Genomic DNA, 12,953 nt, shown 5'->3' with positions numbered 1-12,953 from the left:
AAAATGTGAATCGTTTACCTGACTAGAAAGAAAACAGAGATAGATTAGTCGACCTTGTAGTCCTGAATTAGAAGCCCTGAACAAATTAAGGGTTACTAAAGAATGTAAGATCTTATTGTCCCACTAACACATCTTCTGAAAAATAAACCATTCCTTTACCAAATCTCAAAAAGTACGATCTCTTTTGCCCCCAAACTGACAGGGAAATTGATATTCCTTATGAAATGGAAGAATCACCTCGACAAAATCATCTGTTTGACCACTTCGCCCTTGGCATATTGGATTGGTAGATTGCCTCTCTCATCCTTTACATCTACCTTGGCTCCATTCTCTAGGAGATAAAACACCAAGGCCTTCTTAGGAGATAGTTCGCCCCCGTACCACTCATCGGAGATCTTAAACAGAAAACAAATATATTTGTTTTTCTTAGTACATTATCGTCCATCAATAGTCAAGGTGGACGAGCATCACAAGGATGGTTTTACGCTTCCTCTTGGATTCACAGTAGTATAAATCCCTATTTACTTGTCAACTTCCCCATACACACAAAGTTTGCAAACACACAAACATACATCAACGTACACATTTTCTTGGACCAACCACGGGTTTCAGATTCTAGGATTCGCTAATGAACTAACAGTATATGTCAGTCGCACTGCTAGTACGACTCCATGTAGACTCCAAACATGACCATTGTTTTGCCGTAATGGTGGGTTCCCACTGCCGATCAAACCAACCCAACCAAGCCCGATCATGCCCGATCACCCATTTTCCCCCGACCAATCCCGACCCCATGCCTACACACAAGCTCTTCCCGGCCGCTATTCGACCATTGACGACACACATTCGACCATTCACGACTCCTGCACGACGTATAGTCGATCACAGCTTCGATCTCTTCTCAATCATTCCGATCTACATACAATCCCAACGCGATCCCTACTAGACCAAGTAGACGTACACACGATCTCTACACGATCTCGACCCAATCAGATCGACCTTTTTCGAACAGGGATCAAAGATGCCTCGTGAATAGAGTGGTTGCACAAAATATTATCGTCAGCTGATGGTACATTACTCAATTTGTATCAGCGTTCAGTTCATCTCAGATACTTATGTAAATGTAAAGAGATGTAAATCGAACAGTTAAAGTGTTGTGGGCAGTGGCAGATCCAGGGGGGGGGGGGGGGTTGAGCCCGGGGGTTGGGCCCCCTGCACTGTAAAAAAGAATTTGTTCATTGGTAATTTTTACGTATTTTTTCCATGTAGAATTTACTTGAAAACATTAGTTTTGCCACTTACGCACTAAATTTAAGTCTTGCTAACTCAAACTTTCAATTTAGTAGAACATACGTGGAATATTTAAGTAAAATCAAATACATAAGAACTTTAAGTAATTTCAGCTTGTATTAATTTAGTAATTTTCACTCAAAATCAGAAATTATACGTATTACTCAAACAATTTATGTTGATTATTCTTATCTTTTTAAAGTAAGGACCGAAGCAGTGCGTAATAGAAATATTTACATAATTTATGAATATTCATTAAGACCAAATTAAACTCTTTTTTAAATAAAACAATTCTTTTTTGTGGTTGAATGAAAATTTAAGGACTTTAAACATTTACTAATTCATTTAACATGGCTAAGCAAAGACAAGACAATTTTTAATTGTTACCCAGTTCAAAACAAATCAAAACTTGATATTTCAGGAAATTGTCAACCAATTTTCCTTTTAAGATGCTACGATCAAGTAAATATAAAATTTGGAGCCTTTCAATATGTGTCGAATTGAAGCGTATGTAATAGTTTGTGATGGTGGTAGATATATATGTACGGTTAAATAGAAGTAGTGAATGATTAGTGGATGTTACTTGTTAGATTAGATGGGTACCAAATCGTGCAATATGTAATCCTATCATAGCTATTTTTTAATTATCTAAAATGATTACAATACTTAAATTATTTACGTTAATGTAACTCGATTTAACTGAGTAAAAATTTATTCAGCAAAATAAGTAAATTCTACTTAAAGGTACTATGTCCCTTTTGCATCCAACCTCAAATGCTGTAGAACTTTGCAGGAATTATGAATATGTCATGTATGTCCTATCTGTGAAATTTAAACCTTAGCAGCGTCCTCATATTCAAAGTATGCAAGGAAACCCGTTTACTTGCTAGACTTCACTGTCAGACACTATTGAGTGACTGACTGGCTTTTTTCTTCTTTGGTAATAACATACATGCAAAGAGTTGTAAAGGGTACATGAGCATTTGTCTATATCAATATCCCACTTCTTGTGATGGCCAAGATTAAACTGATTGAATCTTTGCGTAGCATAAAACGTATGACCATTCGGTACAATTGTCTGAAAATCAAGACTATTACTTTTGGGCTCTATAGCCCTAAAGTCGATTTGACAACTAATAGTCGTTATTTTCCCACTTGAAGACATTTTTAAGCCCCACCTTTTTTAGGGAAGTTCTAAATTAGTATTATCTTTCAAATGCAGTTGGAATTTAACTTTTTCATTTTTTGGCCTGGAAATGGGACATAGTACCTTTAAGATGCCGTAGGTAATATTTACTTAATAAAAATAAGGCAATTCTTTTCCTCAATTTTATTGAGTTATTTCGACTATTATTTTTTACAGTGTGGCAACAAAAACAAAGAATGTGTGCTGAAGAAATCAATACAAAAAGTCTTCCCCCCCCCAGCCACTGAAAAAAATATCTGACGACATAAATTTCCAATTTCCGGCCCCCCCCCCAAAAAAAGGCTCCTCTGACAGTGATTAAATGCCTTAAAACCCCTAAGCTTCCGGGGACTCTGCCTTGGATTTCACCTTGGGCCCAAAGTCAGGCACCTGGATGCTCATCTGACGTTTATTTAATGCTTAAAACCCCTGACTCCAATTCGTGGCCTGCCAGTGTCACCAATAAGTTTTCAAAATATGTTCATCTTACCGTAATTAAATGCCTAAAACCCCTGAGCTTCTGGGGGCTCCGCCCCCTGGACCCAACACCAATTTTTGACCTGCCAGTGTCACAAATAAGGTATCAAACTATGCTCATTTGACGATAATTTAATCTATAAAACCCCTGATCTTCTGGGGCTCCGCCCCCTGGACCCCACACCAATTGGTGTCCTGCCAGTGTCACAAATAAGGTATCAAAATATGCTCATCTGACAGTAATTAAATGCCTATTCCCCCAGAGCTTCTGGGGCCCCCAACCCTTGACCCCCGCCATGAAACGTTCAGCGGGGCCTGCATGTAAGAGTGGGGTGATGGCGATTTTTTTGTCTACCCCCCCCCAAACGTTTTTGCCATTTACATACCAATATTTGGCTCACATAATTTCAAATTTGGGCTCCCCCAAGGAATTCCTGGATCCAGGCGCGGATCCAGGGGGGGGGGGCCGAGCGTGCCTTGGCCCCCCCCCCCCCCCGCAAAAAAAAAAAAAAAAAAAAAAGGAGAGAGAGAGAGAGAAGGAAAAGAAGGAAAAGAGGAGAAAGGGAAAAAAAAGAAGAGGAAGAAGAAAAGAAAAGAGGGAAAAAGGAGATCGGAGGGGGGTAGGACTTGCCCCTTCCCCCCCCCCCCCCCAATAAAAAAATAAAAGAGAAGAAAGGAAAGGGAAAGAAAAAAGATAAAGAGGAGATAAAGGGAAGGACAAAATAGGAAGAAGAAAAGAAAAGAAGGGGGATATCAGTTGCAATTTTCCCGCCAACAAGTTATGGATCGAGGGGGGGGGGCAAAAGACCCTAACCTCCCCCCCCCCCCCTCCCCGCTAAAAAAAGAGAGAAGGAAGGAAAAGGAAAAGAGGAGAGCTAAAAGGGAACAAAAAGAGGAAGAAAAAAGAAAAGGGAGTAAAGAAGCGGAGATCAGTTGCGGTTAATCCCGCCAACAATTTGTGGAGCGGGTTGGGGACCAAAATAACCGTCTCCCTCCCCCTCCCCCCCCCCCAGCAAACCTAAAAGAGAGATAAGGAAGGGAAGGGAAAGTGAAAGAGGAGAGAAAGGGAAAGGAAAAAAAAAGAGAATGAAAAAAGGTAAGGGATATCAGTTGCAATTTTCCCGCCAACAAGGTGTAGATCGGAGGGGGGGGGGGGGCACTGGCATACTGATAGGGGAGGGGGGGGGGGGTTGGAGAAATAGAATTCAAACGTGGTTTATTTATAATTCCATAACGGTGGTTAACAAATAATGCTGAAATGAGATAATTTTCCTCACTTCATGCGTTTGTTGGAAAATGACAAATTCCTAAATTTACAGCCAGGCAAGAAAATGCTTCTTGAGATGCCTACATATCAGGGCCCGCGGAGCGGCGGGGATCGGGATCCTCGAGCCCCTCCCCCACACTTTCTTTGGAAAAGTATATTAAAGAGAAATAGAAAGAAAGAGAGCGAGAAAGAAAAAATAGTTAACTGCCAGTGTCACATTATAATGGGGTATCAAAATATGCTCATCTGACCATGATTAAAATTAATGCCTAAAATCCTAAGGGCTCTGCCCCCTGGATTCCACCTAGGGCCTATAAAGGCGGGCCCTCAGATGCTCATATGACGGTCATTTAATGCCCAAAACCCCTGATTTCTGGGTGCTCTGCCCCCTGGACCCCACGCCAAATAGTGTCCTGCTAGTGTCACAAATAATAAGGTATCAAAGATGCTCATCTGACCGTAATTAAACGCCTAAAACCCCTGAGCTTCTGGGGGCTCTGCCCCCTGGACCCAACCAAGAGCCCTTAGGCGGGCCCCTCGATACTCATCCGACCGTAATTGAGTGCCTAAAACCCTTGAGATTCCGGGGCTCCGCCCCCTGAGCCCCAAGCCAATTAGTGACCTGCCATTGTAACAATTAGGTATCAAAATAATGCTCATCTGACCGTAATTAAATGCCTAAACTCCTGAACTTCCGGGGCTCTGCCCCATGGACCCCGTCTAGGGTGCTAAGGCGGACCCCTGAATGCTAATCTGACCGTAAATTAAAACCTTAAACCCCTGAGCTTCCGGGGCGGACAAGGTATCAACATTATGTTCATCTGACAGCAGGCGCGTAGCCAGGGGGGGGGGGGCGGTGGGGTGGTCCCCCAATAAACGCCTGCCAAAAAAGAGAGGAGTGTAAAGGAAGAGGACGTAGGAGGACGCGGGGGAGGGCAGGGGGAACTTAATTCAGACGAGGATAAATTTCGGGAACGGTACAACGAATCGTCTTCTGTCTTTAATGATTTAATGAAACGTAAAAGCTTCGCGTGGAAGGGGGGAAACTGAATTTAGACAAGGATTAAAGTCATAACGGTACAACGAATCGTCTTATTGCGCTAATGATTTAATGAAACGTAAAAGTTGTATTAATTCAGACGAGGATTATTTTCGAGAACGGCACAACGAATCGTCTTTTTTCTCTAATGATTTAATGAAACGTACAAGCTTCCGCGCTTCGCGCGAGAGGGAGGAGGGGAAAACTGAATTCAGATGAGGATTAAGAGTCGAGAACGGTACAACGAATCGTCTTCTCTTTTCTAATGATTTAATGAAACGTAAAAGCTTCCGAGCTTTGCGCGGGAGAGGGGGATGAATTAAGACGAGGATTAGGAGTAAAAAACTGTACACCGAATCGTCTTCTTTTTCTAATGATTTAATGAAACGTAAAAGCTTCCGAGGTAGGGGAAAAACTATTTTCAGACGAGTAGGCACGTACGGAAGGGGGGGGGGAGGGGGTTAGGGGGTTGACCCTCCCCCCCCCCCCCCCCTTCGGTTTTTTTTTTTTTTTTTTTTTTTTTTTAATTTAAAAAAAAAAAAAAAAATGCCAATGGCTGACCTAAAAAAGGTGACCTCACCCCTCCCCCAACGGAACAAAAAGTCATTTTTTTTAAATTTCGAGACCCCCCCCCCAAAAAAAAAGTGTCCTGTTCCCCCCCCCCCCCCCCTCGCTTATTTAGCGGCTGGCTGAGTCGTTACGATTTTTTTTCGGACCCCCCCCCCCCCCCAAAAAAAAAAAAAAAAAAAAAAAAAAAAAGTGGCCCCCCCCCCCTAAGAAATCCTGGATCCGCGCCTGCCGTGTCGTTATAATATGTTACTACCAATTCTAGAAGCGATTAACTTAACTAGTATTAATATGCTGGTACGATTTTTTTTTTAGATGAGCACGTAATTGCGTCCTTGGTTGAGTTGCGATCGGAAAGATCGAGAGCGGTCGAGAAGTGCGCGATTTCGGTCGAGTAACTGTTTTTAGGGCAGACATGTACCGATTGTGAAGCAGTTGAGTTGTTGATCGAGTTGATCGGGAACCAATATTGTAGAAGTTGTATATAAATCGAGATGATCGGGTAGTGATTGGCGGGAAAAATCCACCCCGACCAAACTAGACCTCTATACGATCGATTCCCAATCAGCTCGACCTCTACTCGACCAATACACGATCGCTGTACGATCGCTTGCCTTCTCGACCCCTACACGATATTTTTTGACATGCCAAAAGTTGTCGTGTAGGAAGCCAGACCGATACCGATCAATGTAGACCGACCCCGATCAAGGTAGACCGACCCCGATCAAGGTAGACCGACCCCGACCGCCCTTGCCGACCGAGCCCGACCAGGCCAAAATAGCTTGATCGGGCTTGGTCAGGTTGGTTTGATCGGCAGTGGGAACCCGCCATAATGTACTTGTTCTTCAGACTCTCGTCGGTCTGTTGTCGGTCTCGTTGGTGTTTCAGGACAATTACTCCCTGGGCAATCACCCCCGGAAAACTGCTCCCCCCCCCCCGGAAAAATACCCCCCCCCTGATAATTACCCCCCGAGTACAATAACCCCCCCCTTCCCCCGAGAACTACCTCCCGAGATAAGTTTTCCCCCGAGGACAACTACCCCCGAGGACCATTACCCCCCCCCCGAAGACATTTACTCCCCGAGGAAAATTACCCCCCCCCCCCGAGGACAACTACCCCCGAGGACCATTACCCCCGAGGACATCAACCCCACGAGGACAACTTTCCCCAAGGAAAACTATCCCAGAGAACAACTACCCCCGAGGACAATTACCCCCTCCCCGAGGACAAATATCCCGAGGACAACTATCCCCCGTGGACAACTACCCCCGAGGACAATTACCCCCCTCCCGAGGACAACTACACCCCGAGGACCATTACCCCCGAGGACATCAACCCCACGAGGACAACTTCCCCCCGAGGAAAACTATCCCAGAGAACAACTACCCCCGAGGACAATTACCCCCTCCCCGAGGACAACTATCCCGAGGACAACTATCCCCCGTGGACAACTACCCCCGAGGACAATTACCCCCCTCCCGAGGACAACTACACCCCGAGGACCATTACCCCCGAGGACATCAACCCCACGAGGACAACTTCCCCCCGAGGAAAACTATCCCAGAGAACAACTACCCCCGAGGACAATTACCCCCTCCCCGAGGACAACTATCCCGAGGACAACTATCCCCCGTGGACAACTACCCCCGAGGACAATTACCCCCCTCCCGAGGACAACTACAACCCCAGGACCATTACCCCCGAGGACAACTACCCCAAAGACAACAACCCGACGATGACAAATACCCCCCCCCCCGAGGACAACAATCCCCAAAAACAATCACCCCAGATGAATTTCCAACACTGTGACGCATAATTTGCGAGCTTCTCTTCTAAATGCTATTAACAGAAAATATTATAAGCCTTCATTTTCTTCGTTATTTATGAAGTTCAGTTCAGTCTTTTCAAATTATGCAATTCGATGTGGGGGGGGGGGGGGGGGGGTGGAGGTTGCCCAATTCCCCCGTAAAGAAATTACATAGTACTCAGAAATTAAACAAAACATTGCGCGCAGATGAGTACGCGTTACAGCCTCTCTCACTAAAAACAAAGAAATAATAGGATGTAAGATTTCATTTACGCATCCTCTGCAACTGTTTTAATCAGCTGATCGTGCATTTGTCTTTGTATAATAATGGGCCCTCATCCATGATCCGAAATTACGGTTTTCCTCACGTTATCAATATATTTTTGTTGTCATGCTGAAGTATCATTTGTTTTCTTGAACGTTAAATTATTTTGAAATAGAAATTGCCTTCAAGTTATATGAACGGTGCCATGTCAAAAGGAAATAAATATCCGCTCTCTGTCAAATCATCTCATTCAACCAGGGTCCCGCAAGAGAATGTTAATTATTTTTGTAAAACGTTAATTTTGTTCAAAAACAAATATCAGTAACGGTTAGAGTATGTAATAACATGAGAAAAAAACATTTTAAAGATATTAACGTGTCTTCTTTCCTCGCTCGCTGACAATATTTTGATAGCAAGGCGCTCAAATATATATTATCTCTCTTATTTCGAGATTACATTGTTACTACACTCATTACGTTTAAAAACATGATAAATCAGGGCAGCGAGAGACCCGAATATCCTCATATTCGTGTATCAATGTCATGACCGAATACATCACTTTTTATTCATGTTCATTCGGCGGTAAGGTGCGTACTTTAAATCTTTTATAGTGTGTTGATTACAATTTTTTTTTTATCAGTTTAAAAAAAAAAGACTTCTCCTTTTTTATTCTTAAATTTGCCCATACGTGTGTACATAGCACTTGGCGAGTGCCAGAGTCATGCAAAATGAAAAGTCTGTGAAGACTTTGGGATATGGGAGAACCTTTCATTTCTTAAAAGGGTACCGTGACTAACAAAAAGTTGAAATAACGCAGCTCCAGAGAAATGTATTTCTATGCATTTTGAGAAGCGCTGGACGATTACCTAAACTTGAGGCCCGGTCGCACAGAGGGGACGCATGGGGGGGGGGGGGTGCACGGCCGGCACATTGAAAATCGGAAAAGTCGTGATTCCGACTTTTGTCAGGATTCGGAAGAAGCTAGCGAGCTGACACCGAATGCATAGCTTGTTGCTAGCACGGTGCGTGTATTCAGGGCGTGTGCTCCACGTATGTCTGGCGTTGGTCTAGCGTGCTCCGCACATGTCTGGCGTCCCTTTGGCGTCTACATTCATGCGTCGAGCTCCGCGCACACTTTTGAGCATGCCCAAAAAATCCCGACGCACACAGCAAATGACGACGAATGAATAGCGTTGATCTAGCGTTGGTCCAGCGCGCTCGACGAACGAGTAACGAATGATGACGCACATCTAGCGGACGACAACGCACTGGCCAAATTGCAAATTTACAATGCGCTGGCCGTGCGTCCCCCATGCGTCCCCGGTGAAAATCAGAAACAGCACTGGCGTTGCATAAATTATAATTAAAGGGAAATGTGTAGTAATGAGGAAGACAACGTGCTATAGTATTTGAACGAATATGGGTTCATGCAGGGAATCGTATTGGCTCGCAGCCATCTCTCAATGTGTCAGATCGTCTTTTGCTATTGAATCCTGATTGTCCACGGGGGGTAGTTGTCCTAGGGCTAACAGTCCTCGGGGGTAATTGTCCTCGGGGTAGGTGTCCTCGGGGGGGGGGGGTAATTGTCCTCGGGGGTTAATTATCCGGGGGTTAATTTTCCGGGGTGGGGGGGGGGGGGGGGTAATTGTCATTGGGGGGGGGGGGGGTTGTTGTCCCATGGGGTATAATTCTCCAGAGGGTAATTTTCCGGGGGGTAATTTTCCGGGGTGATTGTCCAGGGGGTAATTGTCGTAGAACCTTCTTGGGGAGAACTCACCTTTCTTAGAGTTTCAGTTTCTTTCACAATTTTCTCGCTGTTATTGCAGATTTTAATCGCTTCATGGAGACACGTCTGTCCTTCAGGTGACTTGATATTGAGATCAGCTCCCTCAGAAACTAACTTCTCAATGGTAGAGATGTGACCGTGTTGGATGGCAATATGGATATCCATTAAATCAGTCTGGTCAAGCTGGACATAAGAAAATACGTAGTATGAAAGCTTGAGAATGAAAAAGAAATATTAAATATTGACAGGTGATCAAGTAAATCCAATGATTTGAGAAATTATAATTGTCTATAAAATCTTTGAAACAGCAGTGAGGTCTAACTGGAGTTTTAATTATGTACTATCATTATTGGCGATACAAAGACAGTAAGTCTGCCTCGAGCTGGTCAAGTATGATAAAAAAAAAAAAAAAAGGATAGGTAGCTAATGCATTATCTGCTCTAAATTAAATTTCAGTACTTGTCATTTCACATTCACATCAGGGTGGATAAATTCGACATAACTGTGTGTATTGTTTACCTTGGCATTGGAACAGTTCGTGAATAGATCAGCAATGCTTTCGTACCCAAGGACTAAGGACAGATGTAGAGGTGTCTGGTCGTGAATGTCTCCTATGTCAAAATGTGCTCCTCCTGCCATAAGGACTTTAACAACATCAAGGTAACCATTCTGCACAGCATGGTGTAATGCAGTCATACCATCATTATCTTCCTCATTCTGCTCAGCTCCTTCAATGATCAGATATTTGGTGACATCAATGTTACCATTCTGTGCAGCAAGTTGTATTGCAGTCCTGCCCTTATCAGTAGACTTATTCACCTCAGCTCCTTGACTGATGAGATATTTGGTGACATCAATATGACCCACCTGAGCAGCAATGTGTAATGCAGTTCGGCCCTTATAATCTCCCTTATTCACCTCAGCTCCTTGAATGATGAGACATTTGGTGACATCAAGATGACCATTGAAAACAGCACTGCATAATGCAGTCCAACCTTCATTATCTCCCCTATTCACCTCAGCTCCTTGACTGATGAGATATTTGGTGACATCAAGATGACCGTTAAACGCAGCACCACGTAATGCAGTCCTACCGTTATTATCAGCCTCATTCACCTCAGCTCCTTTGCTGATAAGATATTTGGTAACATCAAGATAACCCTCCTGAGCAGCACTGTGAAATGCAGTCCAACCGACATTATCTCCCCTATTCACCTCAGCTCCTATGTAGGTAAGATATTTGGTGAAATAAAGATGACCATTGAAAGCAGCACTGTGAAATGCAGTCCAACCGACATTATCCCTCTTATTCACCTCAGCTCCTTGGGTGATGAGAAATCTGGTGACATCAAGTTTACCCTTCCAAACGGCAACGTGAAATGCAGTCCTCCCGTCATTATCTCCATCGTTCACCTCAGCTCCTTGGCTGACAAGATATTTGGTGACATCTAAATGACCATTGAAAGCAGCAACGTGTAATGCAGTCCTATCGTCTTTATCTCCCTCATTCACCTCAGCTCCTTGGCTGACGAGATATTTGATGACATCTAGATGATCATTGAAAGCAGCAACGTGTAAGGCAGTCCTATCGTCTTTATCTCCCTCATTTACCTCAGCACCTTGGCTGACGAGATATTTGGTGACATCAAGGTGACCCTCCTGAGCAGCACCGTGAAATGCAGTCCAACCGAGATTATCCCCCCTATTCATGTCAGCTCCTTGGCTGATGAGGTATTTGGTGACATCAAGATGACCATTAAAGGCAGCAACGTGTAAAGCAGTTCTACGGTTATTATTTCCCTTATTCACCTCAGCTCTTTGGCTGATGAGATATATGGTGACATCAAGATGACCATTGAAAGCTGCATTTCGTAATGCAGTCCTACCGTCATTATCAATCTCATTCACGTCAGCTCCTTGGCTGACAAGATATTCAGTGACTTCAAGATGACCATTGAAAGCAGCAACGTGTAATGCAGTCCTACCAAAATGATCCCCCCTATTCACGTAAGCTCCTTGGCTGATGAGGTATTTGGTGACATCAAGATGATTCTCCTGAGCAGCACTGTGAAACTCAGTCCAACCGACATTATCTCCCCTATTCACCTCAGCTCCGTTGCTGATAAGATATTTGGTAAAATCAAGATCACCATTGAAAACAACACTGTGTAATGCAGTCCTACCAAAATTATCTCCCCTATTCACCTCAGCTCCTTGGCTGACAAGATATTTGGTGACATCTAAATGACCATTGAAAGCAGCAACGTGTAATGCAGTCCTATCGTCTTTATCTCCCTCATTCACCTCAGCTCCTTGGCTGACGAGATATTTGATGACATCTAGATGATCATTGAAAGCAGCAACGTGTAAGGCAGTCCTATCGTCTTTATCTCCCTCATTTACCTCAGCACCTTGGCTGACGAGATATTTGGTGACATCAAGGTGACCCTCCTGAGCAGCACCGTGAAATGCAGTCCAACCGAGATTATCCCCCCTATTCATGTCAGCTCCTTGGCTGATGAGGTATTTGGTGACATCAAGATGACCATTAAAGGCAGCAACGTGTAAAGCAGTTCTACGGTTATTATTTCCCTTATTCACCTCAGCTCTTTGGCTGATGAGATATATGGTGACATCAAGATGACCATTGAAAGCTGCATTTCGTAATGCAGTCCTACCGTCATTATCAATCTCATTCACGTCAGCTCCTTGGCTGACAAGATATTCAGTGACTTCAAGATGACCATTGAAAGCAGCAACGTGTAATGCAGTCCTACCAAAATGATCCCCCCTATTCACGTAAGCTCCTTGGCTGATGAGGTATTTGGTGACATCAAGATGATTCTCCTGAGCAGCACTGTGAAACTCAGTCCAACCGACATTATCTCCCCTATTCACCTCAGCTCCGTTGCTGATAAGATATTTGGTAAACTCAAGATCACCATTGAAAACAACACTGTGTAATGCAGTCCTACCAAAATTATCTCCCCTATTCACCTCAGCTCCTTGGCTGACAAGATATTTGGTGACATCTAAATGACCATTGAAAGCAGCAACGTGTAATGCAGTCCTATCGTCTTTATCTCCCTCATTCACCTCAGCTCCTTGGCTGACGAGATATTTGATGACATCTAGATGATCATTGAAAGCAGCAACGTGTAAGGCAGTCCTATCGTCTTTATCTCCCTCATTTACCTCAGCACCTTGGCTGACGAGATATTTGGTGACATCAAGGTGACCCTCCTGAGCAGCACCGTGAAATGCAGTC

At 43.9% G+C, this 12,953-nt stretch overlaps 1 protein-coding gene across 1 annotated transcript; it reads right to left on the bottom strand.

The window, feature by feature from the left end:
• Positions 1 to 233: 233 nt before the first annotated feature.
• LOC115925023 (serine/threonine-protein phosphatase 6 regulatory ankyrin repeat subunit C-like) lies at positions 234 to 12,567 on the bottom strand. Its single transcript, XM_030988164.1, has 5 exons — positions 12,485 to 12,567; positions 11,572 to 11,804; positions 10,205 to 10,509; positions 9,677 to 9,859; positions 234 to 395 (listed from the first exon to the last, which is right to left on the bottom strand). Exons 1-5 carry the CDS (start codon positions 12,565 to 12,567, stop codon positions 234 to 236), a joined length of 966 nt encoding a protein of 321 aa, XP_030844024.1.
• Between the last annotated feature and the right edge of the window lie 386 nt (positions 12,568 to 12,953).

Source organism: Strongylocentrotus purpuratus, unplaced genomic scaffold, assembly GCF_000002235.5.
Source record: "Strongylocentrotus purpuratus isolate Spur 01 unplaced genomic scaffold, Spur_5.0 spur5_scaffold_17, whole genome shotgun sequence".
In the NCBI taxonomy this organism is placed as follows: domain Eukaryota; kingdom Metazoa; phylum Echinodermata; class Echinoidea; order Camarodonta; family Strongylocentrotidae; genus Strongylocentrotus; species Strongylocentrotus purpuratus.
This window is presented reverse-complemented; position numbering and strand designations above follow the sequence as displayed.